The sequence below is a fragment of the Cotesia glomerata genome, linkage group LG6, assembly GCF_020080835.1.
Source record: "Cotesia glomerata isolate CgM1 linkage group LG6, MPM_Cglom_v2.3, whole genome shotgun sequence".
NCBI classification, from domain to species: domain Eukaryota; kingdom Metazoa; phylum Arthropoda; class Insecta; order Hymenoptera; family Braconidae; genus Cotesia; species Cotesia glomerata.
In genome coordinates this window covers 16569011-16595709 of record NC_058163.1, presented here as the reverse complement: position 1 = coordinate 16595709, position 26699 = coordinate 16569011, and the positions used below count along the sequence as shown (strand labels likewise).

Below are 26699 nucleotides of genomic sequence, written 5' to 3'. Positions count from 1 at the left end.
TTCAACAATTTTATTTAAACCAAATAACAAATTGTTACTTTCACCTTTTAGGGATCGTCACCACCCACTGGCCAGGAAACTTACCCTGGTTGCCGCGAAATTGTCCGGAACTCTTTTTTAAAGAAGAAACTCCCAGAATCTTCAATGGAGATCCTACTAGCATCATTGACAGAGTCTACATTGAAGCAATACAACAGTGCACTGAGAGAATGGTGGTCATTTGCACAGGAAAAGAAATATGATCCTTATGAGACTAACTCAGCTGAAGTTTTGGAGTTCCTATCCGAAAAATTTCGGAAGGGTGCAACTTATGGGACCATCAACTCAGCGAAAGCCGCAATTGCGTTGATTTCTTCTGAGGAATTGTCTACCAATGTGCATATATCCCGATTCATGAGAGGAGCTTTCAAGTTAAGATCTAGCAAACCAAAGTATGAGACAACCTGGGATGTAGGACCAGTCTTAGAAAAAATAGGTAAAGACGATCCTCTAAGTAAGCTAAGCTTACATGACCTAACAATGAAGACAGTGATGCTAATGACCCTGGGAACAGCTCATCGGGTCCAGACTTTATCCTTGGTCTCACTTCTGAATATCTCTGTTTCAAAAAAAAGAGTAAAAATAAAAATTCCGTACAATATCAAGACATCTAGGCCAGGTGCCTATCAGCCGTTGCTGGATCTGCCCTTTTTTAAGAGCAAGCCAGAGTTGTGTGTGGCAAGTACTATAATAGAATATATCAGGGTAACTTAAGCAATCAGAGGTGACGAAGATAAGTTTTTTGTTAGTATAAGAAAACCACACAAGGCGATATCTTCCCAAACGTTAAGTAAATGGATAAAATCTTTTCTGGAATCTTGTAGCATTGATGATGTTTATACAGCGCATAGTACGAGACATGCCTCAACATCAAGAGCTTCAGAAAAGGGTTCAAACATTGAAATAATAAAGAAGACAGCAGGTTGGTCTCAGGAATCTGTAGTATATGCAAAATTTTATCAACACCAATTGCCGAGAATAGTACAAAGAATTTTGCTACTACAGTACTATTAGATGATTGATTTATATCAGATAAGTTTAAGTATAACAGCATGATAATAAATGTAGAAGAAAAGAAATTAAATACATAGAATATATACAGAAAGATTGTTTAGCTCTTAAGGGATACATATGTAATCTTGAGGGCGAGTGACGATGCATAATTAAATATCAAACGAACTTACTTGTACGTAAAGTTAGATCGTAATTATGCGAGGAACTCGCCCGAAAAGATTACAGTCCCTTCCGGTCTAGTTCCTAGACTCCCCGAGGTATTCTCAAATTGAGCACCTCTATCCCTAATTAATAAAAACAATTTTCTCCTTATAACACTTTAAACGATATGACGAAGGAGACCGACTGGCGGCGCTAGTAGGTCACAGCCGGGAATTTTAAATTCTTTTTAGCTCTAAAATCGTGGACTTAACGCATGAAAGTAGTGGTACTACATATGTAATCTTTTCGGGCGATTTCCTCGTATAATTACGATCGAACTTTACGGACAGGTAAGTTTGTTTGATCTTTAATGACCCATATATATTAGACTGGGCCAAAAAAATTAACTATTTTTTTTTTTTTTTGTATATCGAAAATATTATTTGGGATGACAAAAAAAAAATGTTGTGAGAATTTGAGCCCTTAATATTTATATTAAGAGGTCTATCATCGCAACTTTTAATTTTTTTTTCCGGAACGGGTTTTTGTCTCATAACTCCTAAACCATCGAGGTAAATGAAATAAACTTAGATGTTTTTTGAAGCAAATTTAATTGTCTACAAAAAAAGACTGATTGAAATTTTTCGTCAGATGAACCGTTTTCTTATAAACACGCCTTGAAAATTGATAAGATTTCAGAATTTTATTGTTTAACTTTTGGAATTTTGTAATTCACTTAAAAATTAGTATCCGGAAAAAATTCAATAGAGATTCTTGAAGGGAATTTAATTTCCTACAAAAATGTCTCTTAACATTTTTAGCTAAATTCACTCCTTTGAAAGTTATTCAAAGTTAAAGTTGATGTCAAAATAAAATTCTGGTTTTTTCGCTGTAAATTTAATTTTTTGAGCCCATTGAAAATTTTGATCTTTTATAGATAATAATTTTTATTTTATCAACAGAATTATGAAAAATTTGAAAAATCATAATATATTTTTATTTATTGGCATTGAAAAGCTATTTTCTGCAGAAAATTGCATTTTCACTGTGTTTTGATAGTTTAAAAATAACAATCATGTTGTTTTCTCATTGAAAATTATTTACTTTTTATTTAATACAAATTTATCTACGAGAATCCGCTTTGATTAACAACCTCCCTTACTCCCCTTGTTTCATTTTTCGACATCAATCCACAGTACTACTTCTCATGAGATTACTCTCTCATTTTCTCAATAATTGCGTCGCTTAATACGAATGCTTAGCAGAAATTAATCATCAATGATATAGTACACATTCAATAAGAAACAAAATCAAATTACAGTCAACGCTCTCTGTATTTGATTCGCCCGTCCAGGACCATTCTCTGTACTTGACTCGTCCATAAGAGCTGTGTAAATTCGTCAAATACAGAGGAAAAATGTGGTCAAACACAGAGAGCGGTTAAAATACAGAGAGGTCCAATACAGAGAGCATCGACTGTATCATTCATAAAAAATTTTATAGGACCAAAAATAGAAATGTACGTATTTTAATCATTTATATTCTACAAGGAAAACAATATAAAACTTTAGTACATCTATGATTATATTTAACAATTAAAAAGACGGAATAATCATTCAATTAACGTACTTTTATTGCAATTAGGGAATTTTTTCCGATACTCACTAATAACTAGTAATAAATATTGGAGCTGTTCTTCGTCTTTAGTAAGGCATTGATTGTAATCTTCAATTAGCGCTACACCACGTTCCGCGACATCATTGACAACAGCCAATTTACTAAAAAATTGTTGACATTCCTGAAAACTATCGATGCTGGACCACTTGTCGACTTCTTCACTTAAAAATTCATGTGGCAAGTCAAAGTCTTTTAAAATTGTTAACGATTCTGTTGAAATGAAGTCACTTACATCTTTGTGTAAAAATTCATGTAAGTTTTTGTAGTCAAATTCATATTTTCTGGCTTTAGTTTTTATAGGGTTCCGATTTTTCAAATTTTTTACCATTTTTTTCTTTACTTCCGGATCTACAGCATCGTCAAATAGAGAAATTATGGCTAATTTGTCACTTAAATACCACAAATGATCGCTCATTTTTTTTAAAGCTCCTTTTGATACAGATGAATTAATTTTATCATAGAGTATCAATTGTTGCATCAAAATTAAGTCATTATTTGCAGCTAAGATAGCAGAAGGTGAAGTGAATCAAGCTTTTATATGAATGACAATTATGAAAATACATACTTGGCGAATACTAGTTACTTCATGAGGGGTCAGCTTAAATTCTCCCCTAAAAATATATATTTTCAGGCAATAAATTACCTTCGACATCCAACGAGCATGACTCATCGCTCCTGGATGTTTAAAGGTGAAATTATCTTTTGGAATAACTCCTAAAAAAATTGACGATAACTCTAAAAATTCTCGGTAATCATTCCTCGGAAGATATTTCTGCAACAAATAAGTACGAATGAAAAAAACTGATTTTCTTAATCTAGAATTAATAATTAAAAATCGTTTTTGAATACTAAAAGAACAAGATTTCAATTAAAACAAAGTACAAAATTCGATCAATTTTAATTTAACATAAATTACGAGTTAAAGATAATCACGTATATTTTTGTCTATGTTTAAAATGAATTGTATTCGATCGACACCAGGAAATTACTATTAATTTAAGGTTTAAATTTTTCCATTACACAATTTTTTTTTAAATTTACCGAAAGGAAAAATTTCTTTTGAAAAATATGGGCATTCTAGTGACAAGACATTGATATGTTGGAAATTTTCAACAATTTCATTTCTTTGCAGAAGAAATCAAAATTTTTCGCACAGTAACTTTTTTGTTGGAAAATAGTTTAACTGATTAAAAAATAAAAACAAAAATACAATTTTAGATAGATAACTTGAGAATTTTCATTCAGAATTGTTTTTCCAAATGTAGAAAACTTCTTTCAATTATTTGCATTTTCTTAAAAAAAAATTTTTTCTCTCAGTGTATAGTGAAAAAGAAAGTTGTTTTTGAGTGCTTTTGTGAATGATATTATGTAACTAAAACATACCAGCGAATAACTTTCAATAAAATCCAATGTTTCGTCTTTTTCTCTGATAGTACTTTAGCAACAATAGGATCATTAATTCCTGCACTGTATTTTTGATTTATCTATCTTGTTCCAATTATTTTTGAATCTACCAAAAATTGAAACATTTGGGCCATTTTGCGTTGGCCAGTATACTTCAAAAACACCTTTAATGAGTAGTTCAATGACGTGATGACGACATGGCAACCAAATGAGCTTTCGCCCTAAAAGATTCTCTAGTTCTACGCCAGCGCCACGATGAATGCCGATTTAATAATAGAATCATTAATGAATTAAAAACAAACATGAAAAATAAAATCTCTCAATTCTAAATACTTTGTTAATAGTATTGATTTACCTGTATTTGTATATGCAGTATCAAAGCACACCGCTTTGACATAATCACTGACACCCCAATGCTTCAAAGTTGAGTTTACTGCTGAAGCTTGCTCAATTCCAGTTCCTGCTCCAATTTTTGGAATGCCTAATAATTGTTCAGCGCCAGACGATGTCAGAAGAATTGGGAGTCTATCTACAACATCTGCGCCAACAATATCGCTTAACAATTTACCATCCCAATAAACTACGTAATTATCATTGAACTTTAAGTCTTTTTTTAACCCTTCAGCTATTTCTTTTCGAAGAAGTATACGATTTCGTTGGATAGTTTTATAGCTTAAATTAACATTCCGAAGATCTATTCCAACGCTCTGTAAGGTAGCTGCCAAAATATATGTAGCATTTCTGTTGCTAACATTTGCACGATCAAGCGCAGCTGCTAAATTTGGAGTGATAATGTTTATTTTTGGTATTTTTTTTCAGACAACAATTCTGTTTCAAAATCGGAAACATTTGAAATTTGACTGATAGTTGACTGCGACGATGTTAGTAACTCTTGACTAGGTGTAATTTCATTATTATTATTATCATTAACCAAATCTATTTCTGAAAAGTATTTTGATATTATTTACAAGAAAATGTGATCAAATAAAGTATAACAAGATTACATAATATTTAGTTATCAATTAGTTATGCTGAGCATAAAATTACACAGAAAAAAACTTCTTGCACCAAGAAAATTTTAAGGAAGACAAAAGTTATTTTGGAGCAAAAAGAAATTTTCTGGGGTCAAGAAACTTTGACTTCATTAAAGAAATTTTTAATCTTCCTTAATATTTTCTTGAGCCAAGATAATTTACCTACTAGTCAAGAATTTTTTTTTCTGTATACGGTTACGGGAACAGAATAAATTGCAATTATTTTTTCAGTTATTAATTTTATTAAATCAAGTATTATTGTAAATACCAAATATCTACCTATCTCATCGGTTTCCATAATTTCAACATATTTTCTCGAAGTTTCTGGTGAACTGGAGTTATCAGAAATTTCTGGTTGATTCAATAGTTTCTGAGCCGAAAAGTTGTTGAACTCTCCATTCAAACTTCTTAGACCGTTTTTTCCAGCGATATTAAATAACTGTTGAATTTTTTGTTCAAAACTCACTTCTTTTTGTTTTTGAGCTTGTGATTTTATTCTTTTCTTATTGCACTGCAATAATTGCCATTTTTTGAAAAACTCAAGTATTTTGTTAATCGTATTTCGAAGCCCGGAGGTTAAAATTTGTAAATTTTTCCAACAATCTTGAACCATATTTGCAGTTTTTTTTGCACTTTCATTGACTTTTAGATGAAGAACTTTGTGATGATAAAAAAATAATAATAAAACTTCTTTTATAGTGGGAAGTTTACGACCATTAATTTTAGCTATTGGAACACCAATCAAATTAATTTTTTCGGTTGTCATATTGATACAGTTCTTTGATATTATTCAATTATATTTACGTAATCAAAAATCACAACAAATAAAGAGAGTCAGGTTGTAATAAAAATTGTAACAACACTAGAAATTAGACACACAACTCACAACACGAATACTGAGATTAAAAGCGACGCTCGATCCACAATTAACAATGAAGAAAGATGCTACAGTTATCTAAAAAACATAACCTCTCTATTTGTAGAACAATGGAATGTAAGAAATACCGAAAGTGAAGGTCGAACTAGGGGTCTTTTTTTTAGAAATGGTGATAGATGAATAAAAACATCGTGGCGCTATATAATACGATACTAATAATTAATAATATTGCTTTGAGGTTATGTTCAATCGGTTGGCTTTGTATTAAGCGACGCAATTATTGAGAAAATGAGAGAGTAATCTCATGAGATGTAGTACTGTGGATTGATGTCGAAAAATGAAACAAGGGAAGTAAGGGGAGGTTGTTAATCAAAGCGGATTCTCGTAGATAAATTTGTATTAAATAAAAAGTAAATAATTTTCAATGAGAAAACAACATGATTGTTATTTTTTAAACTATCAAAACACAGTGAAAATGCAATTTTCTGCAGAAAATAGCTTTTCAATGCCAATAAATAAAAATATATTATGATTTTTTCAAATTTTTCATAATTCTGTTGATAAAATAAAAAATTATTATCTATAAAAAGATCAAAATTTTCAATGGGCTCAAAAATTAAATTTACAGCGAAAAACCAGAATTTTATTTTGACATCAACTTTAACTTTTGAATAACTTTCAAAGGAGTGAATTTAGCTAAAATGTTAAGAGACATTTTTTGTAGGAAATTAAATTCCCTTCAAGAATCTCTATTGAATTTTTTCCGGATACTAATTTTTAAGTGAATTACAAAATTCCAAAGTTAAACAATAAAATTCTGAAATTTTATCAATTTTCAAGGCGTGTTTATAAGAAAACGGTTCATCTGACGAAAAATTTCAATCAGTCTTTTTTTGTAGACAATTAAATTTGCTTCAAAAACATCTAAGTTTATTTCATTTACCTTGATGGTTTAGGAGTTGTGAGACAAAAACCCCTTCCGGAAAAATTAAAAGTTGCGATGATAGACCTCTTAATATAAATATTAAGGGCTCAAATTCTCACAACATTTTTTTTTTGTCATCCCAAATAATATTTTCGATATACAAAAAAAAAAAAAATAGTTAATTTTTTTGGCCCAGTCTAATATATATATATATATATATATATTAGGGTGTTTAAAAAAAAAAAAAAAAATTTTTTTTTTTAATGGTGTTGAAAAGTTGAAAGCACATTTAAAAACAAAAATTTTGGCGCCTATTACAGCCCTTAATATTAATATTAAGGTTTGCCTCAATTCATTTGTAATTTTTCTATTTAAATAACACGAGAAAACTTTTATTTTATTTTTGAATTTTAATTACTTCGGAATGGCTTGTTCACGCAATATCCCAGAAAGAGGTCTTAAAGGAAATTTTACGCTCTACAAAAAACGTTTGAAGGTCAAAGTTCCTCAGATCAACCGTTTCAAAGATATTTGCAATCAAAAATAACACCAGTCAAAAATTTCAAATACACTTCTCACAAAAATTAAGGGAGCAGAAAAAAAATCCAAATTTTTGGGGGATTTTCAACAGGCTGTAACTTATACAAAAATGGTCGTACAGCAAAAAAAAAAAAGCAAATTGTAGCTCTAAGTGTTTAGTTTTCGGATCTGAGTTTGAAAATTTTTTTTTGAAAATATTTTTCGAGTAATCATAAGAAAACCACCGAAAAAAAAATTTTCGAAATTTTTTTGGTTTTATTTTTTAATCTACGGACGTGGAAAAAATTTTTTCGACTCAACCTCCATATGGACCGGATGGCTTGTTTATTCAGCTTTAATTTCGTTTTTTTAAAATCTCGATACGAGCATTTCTCGCTGAGGTATCGATGTTTGAATGGAAAAAGATCATTTTGTTTTTGATTACCAATATCTCAGCAACCAATGATCGCACAGAAATTTTGAGGTTGGTTTTAAAAACTTGAATAAATTTTCTACAAGGATTGGCAATTGAATTTTGAAAAAAAAATTTTTTTTCAATCATTACATGAATTTGAAAAAGCATCCAAAAAAGGGCTTTTTGTCGTTTTTTGGAAAATCAAGCGCCGAATCAAAAATATTGCGGAAACCACTAACGTTAAGTGTGCCTTTTACTGTTTAATATACCCACAAAAACCCTACAAAGTTTCAATTCAATCAAGCCAACCGTTTTTTTATTCCCACTTGATCGAATTTTTGAAAAAATTAAAGGAGCAAGAATTTCGCTCTCAAAATGTCATAATTTTTATCAAAAATGAAAAAAAATTTTTTTTTTCATTTTTCTCTCAATTCTGTATTAGTGACTTGAAAAATTTAAGGAAAAAAAAAAAAAAAAAAAAAAAAAAATTTTTTTTAATTTTTTTCAATTGGCTAAAAAATTCAAAAAATTAAAAAAAAAATTACCGCCGGCATTAGCGTTACCCAAAGCGTACCACGTGGAGGTTGCACGGCGGATTTACGCTTTTGTGCTTGCGCACGTGTATGTGTGTGGTTTTATCAGAGATTGAGACCCTGTGGTTCGTCACTTCCACAGTATTTTGTGACTCCAAACTCACTCTCCGAAGATGTGTGTGTGTGTGTGTGTGTGTGTGTGTGTGTGTGTGTGTGTGTGTGTGTGTGTGTTGTGCTAATACCGCGTATTGCCACCTCTGCTCCTGATAACAGCCCGCAATCTTTCAGGCATATTCGAAATGCAGTTTCGAATCATTGACTGCGGAATCCGTCACCAAGTTTCGATTAGCGCCCGCTCTAATGCTGCTAACGTTCGTAAATTGGGATGATTCTGGCGCAATCGGCGCTTCAGGATATCCCAGACGTGCTCGATAGGGTTAAGATCAGGGCTTACCGCTGGATGCCTTAACAACGTTATGTCGTATCTTTGGAAAAACCGCCGGGTGACGTTTGCTGTGTGAGGCCGGGCATTGTCTTGCATAAAAATAAAACCTCTAGTTTGCTGCCGTAGAGGCAAGACAACAGGTCGTAAGATCTGATTAATGTAACGCGTAGCGTTTAGATTTTCGTGGACGATTACCAAAGGAGTTTCCAATTTCCTATAAGACCTCTTTCTGGGATATTGCGTGAAAAAGCCATTCCAAAGTAATTAAAATTCAAAAATAAAATAAAAGTTTTCTCGTGTTATTTAAATAGAAAAATTACAAATGAATTGAGGCAAACCTTAATATTAATATTAAGGGCTCTAATAGGCGCCAAAATTTTTGTTTTTAAATGTACTTTCAACTTTTCAACACCATTAAAAAAAAAAATTTTTTTTTTTTTAAACACCCTAATATATACATATATATATATATATATATATATATATATATATATATATATAGGAGACTTTCTATAGATATAGATAGTCGCTCATCACGATATCTCTGGAACTATAAGACCTAGAGACTTGAAATTTGGCAGGAATATTCTTTTTGCCAAGTAGAGGTCAGCTAAGAACGGATTTCACGAAATTCCACCCACAAGGGGGGTTGCGGGGGTGTTCACGAAAAAAAATTCATATTTTTCAATTATGGCTTTTAATAGTTCAAAACTTGGTCAGAATGTTTCAAATTATATTTAGAAATTTTTTAAAAACGAATTCTGTGACATTCCACCCCCCTGGCGTGCCCGTGCGTGGGCGTCAAATTAAGAAAAAATTCGTAAAATTCAATCTATAGCTATTAATACTTTGAAACATGGCCAGAATGCTTTTTTGGCGTTTTTGAGCTGTTAAGAATAAATTTCATTAAATTCTACCCCCACATGTCCGTGCGGGGGCGTAAATTTAAAAGAAATTGTACCTTTTAATCTATAGCAGCTAAAGGATTGAAACTTGGCCAGATTGATTTTTTTGGAGTTTTTGAGCTGTAAAGAATGAATTTTATGAAATGCCACCCTCACAAATCCTTGCGTGGGCGTTAATTAAAAAATTATAAAATTCAATTCCTAAAGGATAATAAGAAGGCATTAAATATAAAAAAAATTAAAAATTTTTATATAAGGTAAAAGCCCTAATAGATGATCATGTACCATTATATGATCACTCTATGTATTTGTATACCTATATTTGTGAATCTATATATATATAAGAGATTTCTACCTATATATTGACTCATCACGATATCTCTAAAACCATAAAGCGTGGAGACTTGAAATTTGGTAGGAATATGTCTTTCGCCGTGTAAAGTTCAGCTAAGAACGGATTTTACGAAATTCCACCTACAAGGGGGGTTGCGGGGGCGTTGACAATGGAAAATTCCCATTTTTAAACTATAGCTGCTATTGACTCCAAATTTGGCAGGAATCTCCTGTATGTGATGTAGAAATGATCTAAGAGCGGATTTTATGACAAACTACTCCCAATATGGATTGCGGGGGTGGGCGTTAACAATGAAAATTTAAAATTTCCGAGCTATAGCTCCTAGAGAATCCTAATTTTGTATGAATTTTTTGTTAGTGATGTAAAATAATTTATAAACAAATTTAACGATATCCTACTCCACAAGGGGTTGCGGGGATGGGTGTTAATAATGAAAATTTTAAATTTCAGAGCTGTAGCTCCTATAGGCTTCAAATTTGGTAAGAATCTGCTCTATGTGATGTATAAATGATTCAAGAGTGGATTTAATGACAGTCTACTCCCAATACGGATTGTGGGGGTGGGTACTAACAATGACAATTTTTAATTTTCAAGCTATAGCTCCTACAGACTCCAATTAAGTAGGAATTTTCTCTAAGAGATGTAGAAATAATATACGAACGAATTTTAAGATACTTCACAGGAGTTTGCGGGGGTGGATGTTAACAATTAAAATTTTTAATTTCCAAGCTATAGCTCTTATAGACTCTAAAATTGGTAAGAATCTTCTATGTGATGTAGAAATAATCTAAGAGCGGATTTTACGACGAATCACCCCCAATAAGGATTGCGGGGGTGGGTGTTGACAAAAAAAAATCTTAATTTCCAAAACATAGCTTCTAAAAGGCGTAAATTTGGTAGGAATCTTTTATTTGTCATGTAGAGATCATCTCAAAACGGATTTCAATAAATTCTACTTCCGATAGGGATTGCGAGGGTGGGTGATGGAATTTCAAATTTCCATTTCCAAACTGTAACTTCTACAAACTTGAAATTAGGTAGGAATCTTTCATTTGTCATAAGATCATCTCAAAACGGATCCCAAAAAATTCTACTTCCGATAGGGATTGCGGGGGTGGGTGTCAAAATCTAAAATTTTAATTTCCAGAATGTAACTCCTGCAGATTCTAAATTTGGTAGGAATCTTCGTGTACGATGTCAAGTTCAGCTGAGAATGGATTTTCTCGAATTCTAACCCCAAAAGGGATGGTGGGGGCGTTAACAATGAAAATTTCTCATTTCCAATCGATAGTTTTTATAGACTCGAAGTTTTGTTGAAATCTTTTATTTATAATGTAGAAATTATCTCGAATAGGATCTTATGAAATTTCTCCCCCACATAAAAGTGCGGGAGTAATAATTGTCAAAAAATTCATATTCTTTAAATACAGTTCCTACAAATATAAAATTTGATAGAATCTGAAGAGAAACAGGCAAATACCGGGATGGCCTCCAAGGTCAACGGATTGAAATATTTTTCTTTCTTAATAGTGATATTTTCTTACAACAATCGTCTCTTTGGCAGCGGCAAACAAGTCGACTAAGAATTTTACATACATTTTTTTTTGCTGATCACATAACCGATGAATTGTTCTTATTACGGGATCATGAAAATGTAACAGATTAAAAGCATTGCATTTTCTAAACACATGAGATATAGAAAAAAAATTTGGCTACTCATTTTAAGAAAATTCGTAAAAAACAAGTACAAATAATTTTCTATGTATAATTGATGTTACGGAAGAAATTTTAATTAACAGCGAAATTCGTCACAATTTAAGCTAGGCAGATTTCAACTTCACTTATGAGACCTGCAATTACTTTAACTAAAACTTACAATACTCATTTAAAATTTTTTTTCTTCGTGTCAATTAATATTCATTTTTGGAAGAAAGCCACGGGAATGTTATAGTGATTGCACATTGAAAGTTACAATGAATTTTAGCTAGAATAATCATGTGGACACAATATACAGACCAATTTGATGGAATTTGAAATTTGTGCAAGTCAAAACAATCTTTCAATTAAATTTCAAATCTAGATTTAAAATACAATTCTATAAAGCGCCCAGCGGAGCGGGCGGGTAAAAGCTATATATATATATATATATATATATATATATATATATATATATATATATATAGCAATATATATATATATCTATATATCTATATATATAGCATATATATATATATATATATATATGTTGCTATATATATATATATATATATATATATATATATATATATAAAAGATTCTCACCTATATATTGACTCATCACGATATCTCTGGAACCATAAGGCGTAGCGACTTGAAATTTGGTAGGAATATTCCTTTCGCCGAGTAGAGGTCAGCTAAGAACGGATTTTACGAAATTCCACCCACAAGGGCGTTACGGGGGCGTTAACAATAGAAAATTCCCATTTTTAACCTATAGCTCCTATCGACTTCAAATTTGGTAGGAATCTCCTATATGTGATGTAGAAATGATCTAAGAGCGGATTTTACGACAATCTACTCCCAATATGGATTGCGGGGGTGGACGTTAACAATGAAAATTAAAAATTTTCGACTTTTAGCTCCTACAGACTCCTAATTTTGTATGAATTTAGTGTAAGTGATGTAAAAATAATTTATGAACGAATTTTACGATATTCCACTCCACAGAGGAATGCGGGGGTGGGTCTTAACAATGAAAATTTTAAATTTCCGAGCTGTAGCTCCTATAGGCTCAAAATTTGGCAAGAATCTGTTCTATGGGATGTAGAAATGATTCAAGAGCGGATTTAATGACAGCCTACCCCCAATATGGATTGCGGGGGTGGGCGTTAACAATGAAAATTTTAAATTTCCGAGCTACAGCTCCGACAGACTCATAATTTTGTATGAATTTTCTGTAAGTAATGTAAAAATAATTTATGAACGAATTTTACGATATCCCTTCCCACAGGGGGGTGCGGGGGTGGGTTTTAACAATTAAAATTTTAAATTTTCGAGCTGTAGCTCCTATAAGCTCCAAATTTGAAAAGAATCTGCTATATGCGATAAACTGAAACTAAGAAAACGACCCAAAGTCGAAGAAAGTATTTACTAGCGTTATAGATTGAAATATAGATTAACTATCAAGTTGGAATACTAAAATAAAACAATAAATTATAAAATTAGTGTAAGAAAAGTAGATTTAAGCGAAAGATGTATCAGAGTTTGTTAGACAAGCTGTACATCTGGTGCCAATAAATCTATATATATATATATATGAGATTTCCACCTATATATTGACTCATCACGATATCTCTGGAACCATAAGGCGTAGAGATTTGAAATTTTGTAGGAATATTCCTTTCGCCGAGTAGAGGTCAGCTAAGAACGGATTTTACGAAATTCCACCCACAAGGGGGGTTGCGGGGGCGTTGACAATGGAAAATTCCCATTTTTAAACTATAGCTCCTATCTACTCCAAATTTAGTAGGAATCTCCTATATGTGATGTAGAAATTATCTATGAGCGGATTTTATGATAACTCATCCCCAATAAAGATTGCGGGGTAGGGGTTAACAATGAAAATAAAAAATTTCTAAACTATAGCTCCTATAGGTTTCAAATTTGGTAGGAATCATTTATATGTGATCCAGAAATGATCTAATAGTGGATTTTATAACAACCTCCTCCAAATATGGATTGCGAGGGTGGGTGCTAACAATGAAAATTTTAAATTTCTAAGCTAAAGCTCCCATAGGCTCTAAATTTGGTAAGAATCTGCTATATTTGAGGTAGAAATGATCTAAGAGCGTATTTAATGATAACCTACTCCAAATATGGTTTTCGGGGTGTTAACAATTACAATTTTAAATTTCCGAGCTATAGCTCCTACAGACTCCAAATTCGGTGAGAGTCTTCTATGTGTGATGTAGAAGTGATCTAAATTAGGATTTCAATAAATTCTAACTTCAATAGCGATTGCGGGGGTGAGTGTTAGAATTTTCAATTTCAATTTCTAAACTGTAACTTTTATAGACTCTAAATTTGGTAGAAATCTTTCGGTATAATTTTCCTGTCAAGTTCAGCTAAGAATGGATTTTATTAAATTCCTCCCCCAAAGGGGTTTGCGACGGCGTTAACAATGAAAAATTCCCGTTCTTAAACTATAGTTTCTATCGACTCCAAATTTGGTAGGAATCTTCTGTAAGAGATATAGAAATAATCTATAAACGAATTTTACGATATCTCACCCCATAGGGGTTGCGGGGATGGGTATAAACAATGAAAATTTTGAATTTTAAAGTTGTAGCTCTTACAGACTCCAAATTTTGTAGGAACTTTCTGTAAGTGATGGAAAAATAATTTATGAACGAATTCTACGATATTCTACCTCAAAGAGAATTGCGGGGGCGTTAACAATAAAAAATTCCCGTTTTTAAACTACAGCTCCCATATATTCCAAATTGGGTAAGAATTTTTTGTAAGAGATGTAGAAATAATATACGAACGAATTTCACGATGGTTCACCTCACAGGGGTTTGTGGGGGTAGTTGTTAACAAATAAAATTTTTATTTTCCAAGCTATAGCTCCTACAGACCCCAAATTAAGTAAGAGTCTTCTACATATAATATAGAAATTATTTAAGAATGGACTTTACAACGAATTACCTCCAATAAGGATCGCAGGGTTGGGTGTTAACAATAAAAAATCTCAATTTCCAAAATATAGCTTCTAAAAACTCTAAATTTGGTCAAAATCTTTTATTTCTCATGTAGAGATCATCTCACAATGAACTTCAATAAAGACTATTTCCGATAGGAATTGCGGGGATGGGTGCTAAAATCTAAAATTTTAATTTCCAAACTGTAACTTCTACAGACTCTAAATTTGGTGAGAATCTTTGTGTATGATGTCAAGTTCAGCTAAGAATGGATTTTCTCGAATTCTAACCCTACAAGGGATTGCGGGGGTGTTAACAATGAAAATCTCTCATTTCAAAACAAAAGTTTCTATGGACTTGAAGTTTTGTTGAAACCTTTTGTTTATAATGTAGAAATTTTCTCGAATAGGATCTTATGAAATTCCTCTCCCATATAAGAGTGTGGGAGTGATAATTGTCAAAAAATTTATACTTTTCAAATACAGTTCCTACAGATATAGAATTTGATAGAATCTCAAGAGAAACAGGAACTTACGGGAATGGCCTCCAAGGCCAACGGATTTAAATATTTTCCTTTTTTAATAATTATATTTTCTCACAACAATCGTCTCTTTGGCAGCGGCAAAAAAAGTCATTGTAAGGTTTCCAAAATTTAACTTAAAATGTAGCTATTCACTCAACGGACTAAGAATTTTACATACATTTTATTTTTGCTGATCACATAACCCATGAATTGTTCTTATTACCGGATCGCGGGAACGTAACAGATTGAAATGAATGCATTTTCTAAGCACTTGAGATGTGAAAAAGGAATTTAGCTATTTATTCTAAGAGAATTCGTTAAAAACATGTACAAATAAGTTTCTATGAAAAATTGATGTCACGGAGGAAATTTAAATTAACGGCAAAATTCGTCACGCTTTAAGCTAGCCAAATTTCAACTTCACTTATGAGACGCGCAATTACTTTAACTGAAACTTTCAATGATCATTTCAAATTTTTTTCTTTGTTTCAGTCATTATTCATTTTTGGAAAAAAACCACTGGAATGTCATAGTGATTGCACATTAAAATTTACAATGAATATTAGCTAGAATAATTACAGGGATAAAAGGTACGGGCCAATCTGATGAAATTTGAAATCTGTACAAATCTAAACAATGCTCCCATTAAATTTCAAGTCTAGATCTCTAAAAATACAATTCTATGAAGTGCCCAGCGGAGCGGGCGGGTAACAGCTAGTATATATATATATATATATATATATGTATATACCATTATTAAATTCTGTGGTAAAAATTGAATCTTTTTCTTCGTCGGATAAATCGACACAACATAGTACAGTTAAGAAGTCGAGAAAACAATCGCTAAACCGAGGAAAATGATTAAAATATTTAGAATTTTAACAATGTAAAAATCTTTTTAACAATGTGAAAAAAAAATTTCAAAAATTAAAAAAAAAATTTTTTTTTAATTTGTTAACACTTAAAAAAATGTAGCGACTCACTTTTTCACCAACAGCCAATTTTTTTTCTAAAAAATCTTTTATTTTTAATTGGCTGTCGGTGAAAAAGTGAGTTGCTACATTTTTTGAATTTTGAGCCAATTAAAAAAAAATTTTTTTTGAAGAAAAAATTGTTTAAAAATTTTGAATTTTTTCATAAATTTTCGAATTTTTTTTTTTTTTATTTTTCTTCAATTTACTAAGTCACTAATACAGAATTAAGAGAAATATGAAAAAAAAATTTTTTTTCATTTTTGATCAAAATCATGACCTTTTCAGAGCAAAATTCTTGCTCCTTTAATTTATTCAAAAATTCAATCAAGTGGGAAAAAAAACGGTTGGCTGGATTCAATTGAAATTTTGTAGGGTTCTTGTAGGTATATTGAACAGTAAAAGGCACACTTAACATTAGTGGTTTCCGCGATATTTTTAATTAGGCGCTTGATTTTCCAAAAAACCGCAAAAAGCCCTATTTTGGTTGCTTTTTAAATTCATGTCATGATTGAAAATCAATAGCTAATCTTTGTAGGAAATTTATTCAAATTTTCGAAACCAACCTTGAATTTTTTGTGCGATCATTAGTTGCTGAGATATTGGTAATCAAAGATAAAATGATCTTTTTCCATTCAAACACCGATATCTCAGCGAGAAATGCTCGTATCAAGATTTTTAAAAAACCAAATTAAAGCTGAATAAACAAGTTATCTGGTCCATGTAAAGGTTAAGTCAGAAAATTTTCCTCCAAGTCCACAGATTAGAAAAAAAATTAGAAAAACGGTTGGCCCTGAAGGCCATCCCTGCAACTTCCCGCTAATTCCATACCTAGACGTTTAAAATTGCACTTATGACGTTTTCGAGCTCAAAAATACAATTTATGTGTTATTTTGATCACTTCGAGCTCAAAGAGATAGCTTTGCTATGCTTTTGAGCTCTTCGAGCTCAAAAGTCTTATCAAAATTCGATGAAACAAGATTTTTCTAATTTTCAAACTGCTGTAACTTTTTATTTAATCAACCGATTTTCATGCGATAGGCAGCGATCGATGTGGTTTTTGAAGTTCTATAAATGATTCCGAACAAAAAAATTGATTTGATAAAAAACTTCGGAGTTATTTCAAAAAAACACTTTTTTTTATTTTTTTCAACAACGATATCTCACGAACGCATCAACCGATTCCGACGCTCTATGTAGTGATCGATGCGGGATTTCAAGGTTAAGAGCTGAATAGTTTTTGAAGTTGATCGGTTCAGCCAATTCGAAGATATTTAAAAAAAATGAAGAAAAAACAACTTTTTTTGTCACTTTTTTTTGCTATTTCTCAAAATCTACTGGTCCGAATCGGTTCTTACTTACAGGAAATCTAAGTTTGGCAAAGCCCTTTGGAATGACACCAACCGCAATGAAATCGGTCGAGCTGTTCAAAAGTTACGAGAGGTTTACACACGCACACACACACACACACACACACACACACACACACACACCTCGTGTCGGGCTTGCTGGGTCCCGCATCGGGCGCCTCCCCAGGTGGCGGATAGGGGAATGCCTGGCACATCTGCACGTCAGATGCGTCGGGTACCGAGGAAATAGAATACTCGGGGTGGACCAAAACCTAGCAAAAGATGATATGAAAATGACAGATCAATTTCAAACATTGTCAACGGTGCAGAGGGGGAATACCTCAGTGCTGGCGAGGAAAGGCGTGCAAACGGGCCTAAACTCGTCGTTATCAAGCGACCGTTTGAACAGCGGAGTAGACTCCATGGCTCTGCTGTCTAGCAATGCTAGCAAGATTACAGGGAGTACGAAATCAGCCCAGATGGCAGAGAACGGACAGCTGAGCAACATTCCTCCAAAAAGTGGAAGACCTTTGGCTCCTGTCACTAATCAAACCTACCGAGGAAGAATCAACTCTGTGCCGACCGTTACAGGCCAACAGTCACCAATGGAGAGGCTCGGCAGCAAGATCGAAGAGTTAGCTGACTTCATAAAAGACAAGAAGAATCTCCATTATGAGATCAGAAAATTGGTTACGTCTATTAGTACGGCATATAGGCTGGCCAACAAATTACCAACGACGTCGGCGTCAACGACTCAAACATCTCCGAGTCTGAGCAAAAAATCACAGCCACCTCTGGTCATTCCTAAGAAATTATCACAGCAGGGAGAGGGCAACAACAAGAAGAGGCCGCTGTCCACGCCCAGTCCTTCCGCAGAAATTGACAAGCCAGCACAGAAAAAGACAGACCGGGATGATACCTGGACCAAAGTGACTCGGCAAAACAAGAAAAAGAAAGAACAGGAGCCAGCGGCTCAATCTGCTACAGCCCAAAACCAGCCAAACAACGGTGGCTCCAAGAAACTGAGGAGGAAGAAGACAAGAACTAAAGCTGTGCTTATCCAACCAGCTGAAGGGCGAACATACGCCGATCTCCTCAAGGAAATCAAGGCCAAGGTAAGCCCTGTCGAGACGGGCGTAGACGTAAAGTCTATTAAAAAGACGAAACACGGAGGCGTTCTCCTTGAAATGGCTCGAAAGACCGAAGACAGCAAGGCTTTCACCGACGCAGTAAAGGCAGCCACTGCAAACATCGGCACAGTCAAGACGCTAACACCAACAACAACGATCGAGATCCTCGACTTAGATGAAATCTCTACCGGGAGCGAAGTCCGTAAAGCACTTAAACGTGAGTTCACTGACAGCCTCGAGGTCAAACGGGTAAATTTGACAAAACCCACACCACAAGGCAATTGGGCAGCCTTCTGCGAAGTAGACGAGGCCAGAGCGATTAAGGCCCTTGACAAGGCCCATATAATGATCGGTTGGGTGAACTGTCGTATACGCCCAGTTGCAAAAGTAACCAGCTGTTTCAAATGTCTTAGTTTTGGACACCAAACAGAAGCAAGTGCTGCTACAAATGTGGCGGAGAGAACCACAAGGCCGTAAACGGCACGGAAAAGCCAAAAGGCTTCCTTTGTGCTCCGGACAAAGATGCCCAGGATGGTCTATGCCATATTCCTGGCACTGGAGCTTGCAGGGCATTCCGCACAGCACTTTCAGAAGCCAAGAGAGGGCAGAAATGACACGCATACTACAAGGCAACCTGAATAGGTGCGCCTTGGCACAAAACCTGCTGCGCCAGCGTGTCTTTGAAGATAAAATCGACGTCTGCTTTATCTGCGAGCAATATCTAAACATCGAAGGTAAAACATGGTTCGCAGACGAAACTGGCACAGCAGCAATTTGGATTGTGAACACAAAGAACGTTACCGTCAACAACAGCGGAAGTGGAGCAGGTTTTGTCTGGATTCAAACCCCCACAACCTACTTCATGAGCGTCGATCTCTCACCTAACGAAAAGATTAGTGTGTTTCGACCGAAACTGGCAAATATAGAAAATGCGGTCACTAAGTTCAACGGCGAAGTCATCGAAGCCGGAGACTTCAACGCTAAATCGGCTGAGTGGGGCGCTGCTTTCTCCGACACCAGAGGTAACGAGGTCACTGACGTCGTGGCTAGACTCGACCTTATAGTGCTGAACACCAGAAGCACCACGACCTTTTGAAGACCAGGGTACCAAGAATCAATCCTCGACATCTCGTTGGCGACTCCAAGGACTGCCAACATGATCGAAGACTGGACTGTATCCGAAGAATACAGTGGCAGTGATCACCAGTTTGTGACATTCAATTCGGATTGGCATCTGCTTCGGTTCCACAACGAGACCTCTCTAAGCAGAAATGGAATGCCAAGAGGCTTGATCTAGAGGCATTGCAAGCTTCACTTGCACGAAGCTGGTCTATCCTTCAGAACAACCCGACTCCGGATACCTGCAGCGAGACGGAAAAGGCAGTGCTAAATACGATGAAGGAAATTGCTGCCGCATGTGACGCCTCTATGCTGCGGCTGAAAAATCATAGTTTCCCTAGGCCGGCGTTCTGGTGGTCAACAGACATAGCAGAACGAGAGCTGCGAAACGCTCCCCCAATCAAGATCTACATTTGAGCGAGTATAAGCAGGCCAAAAAGAACCTAAACCGGGCAATCAAAGCAAGCAAAGCGAAACTGTGGCAAGAGATCTGTAACGACCTTGATAAAGATATCTGGGGTAGAGCCTACCAAATTGTCACCAAACGACTTGGAAAGGCTCCACCAAAGGCGCCGAAGTCTCCAGCCTTAACGGACAGCATTGTAGCGGAGCTTTTCCCTAACTACCCGCCGCAGGAGAAGAAACACTACACTAAAAACAGTGAAGTAACACCCTTTACAACTAAGGAACTACAAGACGCGGCCAAGTCACTCAAAACAGGAAAGGCACCCGGCCCTGATGGCATCCCAGCATCGGTGATCAAGACTGTAGCCCTGGAATACCCAGACATACTCCTGAACACCTACAACGCATGCTTGGCAACTGGCACGTTTCCCGCGGTCTGGAAGCAGCAGAGATTGGTTCTGCTAGATAAAGGCAAAGGTGGCCCTGTAACACCCTCGTCGTTCAGACCACTTTGCATGCTGGACATTGCTGGGAAATTGCTCGAAAAGCTTATACAGGGAAGACTACGAAACGACATCGATCGTGCTGGAGGCTTTGCCGCAAACCAACATGGCTTCCGGAAAGGACGTTCAACAATCGGCGCGATCCAGACTGTCGTAGTGACAGCGAAAGAAGCATGGACTGGTAGCCTCAAAGCTCGTAAAGTATGAATTCTCCTCACGCTAGATGTCAAAAACGTATGTGGAATGGTCATTTTTAGATTTAAGTTTTCCTATTTTATTGTTTTATTGCACTTTTGTACTTAGTAGTAAGTATTTTTTCGAAAAGGTTGTAAATAAAGGGATTAAGAAAAATTCCCACATAACAGATGTTTAGTTAAGATAGTTTAGAAAATATTTGTATGCGTAGGAACGGAAGTATAGATTTGTCTCGTGGCAAAAATGTACATTATAAGTACCGAGAGTGTAAGAATGAAGTATGACTGATGTGGGGGTGAGAAACCCAGGTAGTAAGTAAGATCTAATTGTATGGGACTCGAAGAGGCAGTTCCTACTTAACTTCGATGTACGACAGACCTCTGTCCTTTAACTCTGTCAATTTTTTCTAATAAATACTCACTTTAAATTAACCGCACCGTGATACCTTAATAATAACAACTTAATAAACATTTAGTATCCTATCCTATAAAACCCGATACTACATTTGGGGGCTCGTCCGGGATCACGGAAAATCGGAAAATAAAAAGTGTGTAAAAGACGTGTCGGTGTTGTGTGAAAGTTCATATAAGTGCGCGAGTTAGTAAGCCATGGACGATTTAATTGACCAGGTTGCAAGAGGTGTTGCCGCGGCAGATTTGGAAGACGACCAACTTCCGCGACTGAGAGTCCCACAGGTCAGAGAGGAGCTAAGGCGCCGGAACTTCCGGGTGACAGGTCGAAAACCAGAGTTGTTGGCGAGGCTAAGAGCTGCACTGTTGGTGGAACGGGATCATGTAGCCGACGATGATGAAGAAAATATTGCAGACCTTGTAGACGACGAAGAAGAAGACGTCTTTGAAGACGCTCGAGCTGTCAATGTTGAAGGACTCCCAGGAAGAGGAAACCATGATGTACGTATCCGAAATCCTGTGAATGATGGCCGAGGATACAACGACGAAGACGACGATAGCGCAAATAGACGTGAAGAATCACGAAAATTACTTACCTTTAAAGACGTTGAAGGTGCGTTAGAGAAATTCAGTGGGGATGACCACACAAATGTCCAGCAGTGGTTGGATGATTTTGAAGAAATGGCGGAGCTTTGCAAGTGGGACGAGACCCTGAAGATTACATACGCCAAAAGGTTATTAGACGGATCAGCAAAAATGTTCGTCAACTACGAAAAGTGCGTGAAAACGTGGAAGAAGCTGAAAGAATCTTTGAAAGAAGAGTTCGAGGAAGCTGTCGATTGTTTGAAAATTCATCGAGAGCTGAGCAAGAGAAAGAAAAAGAGTGAGGAAACTCTGCAGGAATACGCATATAAAATGTTGCAGATTGCATCACCAGCGAAGCTAAAGATACAAGATGTGATACAATACATAATAGAAGGTATTCCTGATGATGTCGTAAATAAAGCTGTGCTATATGGAGCTACAGATTTTAAACAGCTTAAAGAGAAATTTGGACAGTATGAGAAAATGAAACAAGAGATGTCCAAATCAAAAGCACGACCACCGGAGAAGAAGTTGGAGAAGACAGGACGACCGCAGAGCTACAACCAAGGAAGAAAAGGAAGTCCAGGAGGTGCAGTTTCAACCTCAGGAAAGAAGACGAGTACAAAGTGTTACAACTGCGGCGGAGAATACCACGTGAGTGTGATGTGTCCCGAAAAAGAAAAAGGGAAAAAGTGTTTTAAGTGCGGAGAATTTGGGCATATAGCTTCCGAGTGTCCACCGAAGTCGAAGGAAGTGTATTTAGTGTCGCGTCCTGCTAAGGAAAAATATCAGAAGGAAATTAAGATTAAAGACAGTAAGATTTTAGCATTAGTAGACACTGGTAGCGATTTAACGTTAATGAGTATGAGGGAGTACAAAAATCTAGGATCACCACCTTTGTGTAACAAACAGGTATGTTTTGAAGGTTTGGGAGCTGAGATGACTGAGACCTTAGGTATGTTTACTACCAGCATGATGGCAGAAAACTATAAGTTTAATGTAGATTTTCATGTTGTACCCGACTCAATACTTAGACGTTCGGTTATACTGGGCACTGACTTTTTGGACCAGGTAGAACTTAGAGTCAGACGGGGCACAGTTACCTTTTTTAAATTAGACGCTGATGAAAGTACAGACGAGGAGACAAGGTCGCACATTTATAAAATAAACACTATAGACGAGACGAAAGAACTTGAATTATCACACATTAAGGAGGAGCATTATCGTGAAGAAATTAAAAAGATCGTTCCAAATTATAAACCGGAAGCTACGCGTGACGTTGGTATACGCGCGAAAATAATTTTGACATCGGATAAGCCAGTAGTATCACAACCGCGCTGATTGGCTCCTTCAAAGCGAAAAGTAGTAAATGACAATGAATTCATGGTTAGAAGAGGGTATTATTCGTCCCTCTACTTCGGAGTATGCAAGTCCGATTGTTTTGATTAAAAAGAAGGACGGTACGCTTAGAATTTGTGTAGATTATCGGAAGATAAATGCTATTATGTTAAGACCTCTTTCTCCATTACCACTTATTGAAGAATCAATAGGTGCTTTAGCCGAAGACGTTTGGTTTACATTAATAGATTTGAAAAACGGATTTTTCCATGTCTGGATGGACGAAGGTAGTATCAAGTATACAGCCTTTGTAACACCCGACGGTCAGTACGAGTTTGTTAGATTACCGTTTGGTTTATGTATTGGTCCAACGGTATTCCAAAGTTATATCAATTACATTTTTAAAGATTTAATACGTGAAGGAATTGTAGTAGTGTATATGGATGACATTATTATTAAAGCTAAAACTTCTGAAGAGCATTTGAGAAGAGTAAAGTTAGTGATTAAAGACGCAGCTAAGTATGGGTTAATCATAAAGTGGGAGAAATGTCAATTTTTTAAGACGACTGTTGATTATTTAGGGTATGTAATATGCCGGGGTACTGTTCGCCCGTCAGAGGCAAAAACATTAGCTGTACGAGATTTTTCCCGACCTACGACAGTAAAATCGGTTCAAAGTTTTTTGGGTCTGACAGGGTATTTTCGTAAATTTATACCTGGATATTCACTAATTGCCCGACCATTGACTGATTTACTGAAAAAAGACGTTAAATTTGTATTTGGTATGAGAGAGATAGAAGCTTTCGAGAAATTAAAAGCTGCATTAGTGTGTGAGCCTGTTCTAAAATTGTATCGTCATGGTGCAGAGACCGAGTTGCACACAGATACATCTCGTTTAGGGTATGGTATGATATTAATGCAGAAAGATTGTAATGACGGTCAATTTCATCCTGTATATTATGCGAGTGGTAAAACGATGGATGCTGAATCTAGATATAGTAGTTATGAATTAGAAGTATTGGCTATTGTAAAAGCGCTAGAGAAATTTAGAGTGTATCTGATTAATATAGCGTTTAAGATTGTAACCGATTGTCAAGCTTTTACTGCTACTGTAAGTAAAGAGAAAGTATGTTTGCGAGTTGCGAGATGGGTAATTTTGCTTGCTGATTTTAATTATTCAATAGAGCATAGACCAGGTAAAAACATGCCACATGTTGACGCGCTTAGTAGACATTCCTTACCGGAAGTATTGTATGTTTGTGAAAATGACGATGGGTTGATTGCGCGATTGGGAAGTGCACAAGACAAAGATGAATGTCTTAGGCAAATTATAGATGCCGCATCGCGCAATGAAGCCAACGGATATTTATTAAAAAACCAACTATTGTACAAAAGTGTAAATGGTGAGCCATTAGTAGTTGTACCGAAGAGTATGGAAGCGCAGGTAATCAAAAGAGCGCCCGAGCGAGGACACTTTGGTGTTACCAAAACCGAAGCCATTGTAAAAAGGGACTTCTGGTTTAAAGAGATGCGTCCGAAGGTTGAGCAGGTAGTCACAAATTGTATCGACTGTATATTAGCTGAAAGAAAACAAGGTAAACAAGAGGGATTATTGCATCCTATTTATAAAGGTGATACTCCCCTCGACACTTACCATATTGACCATGTGGGGCCAATGACTAATACACCTAAGAAATACAAACACATATTTGTGGTTGTGGATGCTTTTAGCAAATTTGTATGGCTGTATCCAACTAAATCGACGGACACCGCTGAAGTGCTTCATCGACTGCGTAGTCAGTCTAGTATTTTTGGGAATCCTCGAAGGATCATCTCTGATCGAGGCACGGCTTTCACATCAAGAGATTTTCAGGAATACTGTGAAAGTAAAAAGATTGAACATTCGCTAATAGTAACGGGTATTCCAAGAGGAAATGGACAAGTCGAAAGAGTTAATCGAACTCTTATTCCGCTTCTCACGAAGATGGCCGCTCCAACGCCAGAAAACTGGTATAAGCACGTGGAAAATGTGCAGAAGTATCTCAACGCAACTCCAAGCCGCAGTACTGGACAAGCACCCTGCCAATTGTTATTTGGAGTTAACATGCGGCTCAAGGACGACTGGAATTTAAAAGAACTTCTAGAGAAAGAGTGGACCACGCAGTTCGAAGAAGACCGAACAGAACTACGAGAAAAAGCAAGAGAGAAGATACAAAAAACCCAAGAGGAAAATCGCCGAGGGTTTAATAAACATCGTAAACCAGCAAATGTTTACGAGGAAGGAGATTTAGTGGCTATTCAGAGGACGCAGTTCGGGCCAGGCTTAAAGCTTAAAGGAAAGTTTTTGGGTCCCTATCGCATTACTAAATTACTAAGGGGTGATCGCTATGTCGTTAAGAAGGTAGGCGAGCACGAAGGGCCTCAACATACATCCACAGCAGCCGATCATTTGAAGCCATGGGGAATGGGTCCGGAAGAAAACTACAAAACAACAGATGTGGAAACAGACGATGACAATTGAGGGCAATTGTCGATGCAGGATGGCCGAATGTGGAATGGTCATTTTTAGATTTAAGTTTTTCTATTTTATTGTTTTATTGCACCTTTGTACTTAGCAGTAAGTATTTTTTCGAAAAGGTTGTAAATAAAGGGATTAAGAAAAATTCCCAAATAACAGATGTTTAGTTAAGATAGTTTAGAAAATATTTGTATGCGTAGGAACGGAAGTATAGATTTGTCTCGTGGCAAAAATGTACATTATAAGTACCGAGAGTGTAAGAACGAAGTATGACTGATGTGGGGGTGAGAAACCCAGGTAGTAAGTAAGATCTAATTGTATGGGACTCGAAGAGGCAGTTCCTACTTAACTTCGATGTACGACAGACCTCTGTCCTTTAACTCTGTCAATTTTTTCTAATAAATACTCACTTTAAATTAACCGCACCGTGATACCTTAATAATAACAACTTAATAAACATTTAGTATCCTATCCTATAAAACCCGATACTATACGTATTTAACAGCACAAATTGGGGAGATATCCTAGACGCTCTGGAACACAAATTTGACGCAAAGCCAGAGAATTTGGCACTATTCGACAACTACCTTGAAGAAAGAAAGCTAATAGCGGAAACTACAGAAGGACCACAAGAATACACCATAACGGCTGACGTGCTGCAAGGCTCAATAATGGGGCTCGATTTATCGAA

General features: G+C 35.5%; 2 protein-coding genes across 5 annotated transcripts in view; both read right to left on the bottom strand.

The window, feature by feature from the left end:
* Window positions 1–26699, bottom strand: part of LOC123266732 — a 751444-nt gene that overhangs the window by 108663 nt on the left and 616082 nt on the right. The window lies entirely within an intron of this gene.
* LOC123266741 lies at window positions 4860–6351 on the bottom strand. The gene is made up of 2 exons (XM_044731139.1): window positions 5589–6351; window positions 4860–5217 (listed from the first exon to the last, which is right to left on the bottom strand). Exons 1-2 carry the CDS (start codon window positions 6073–6075, stop codon window positions 5072–5074), a joined length of 633 nt encoding a protein of 210 aa, XP_044587074.1. The 5' UTR covers window positions 6076–6351; the 3' UTR covers window positions 4860–5071.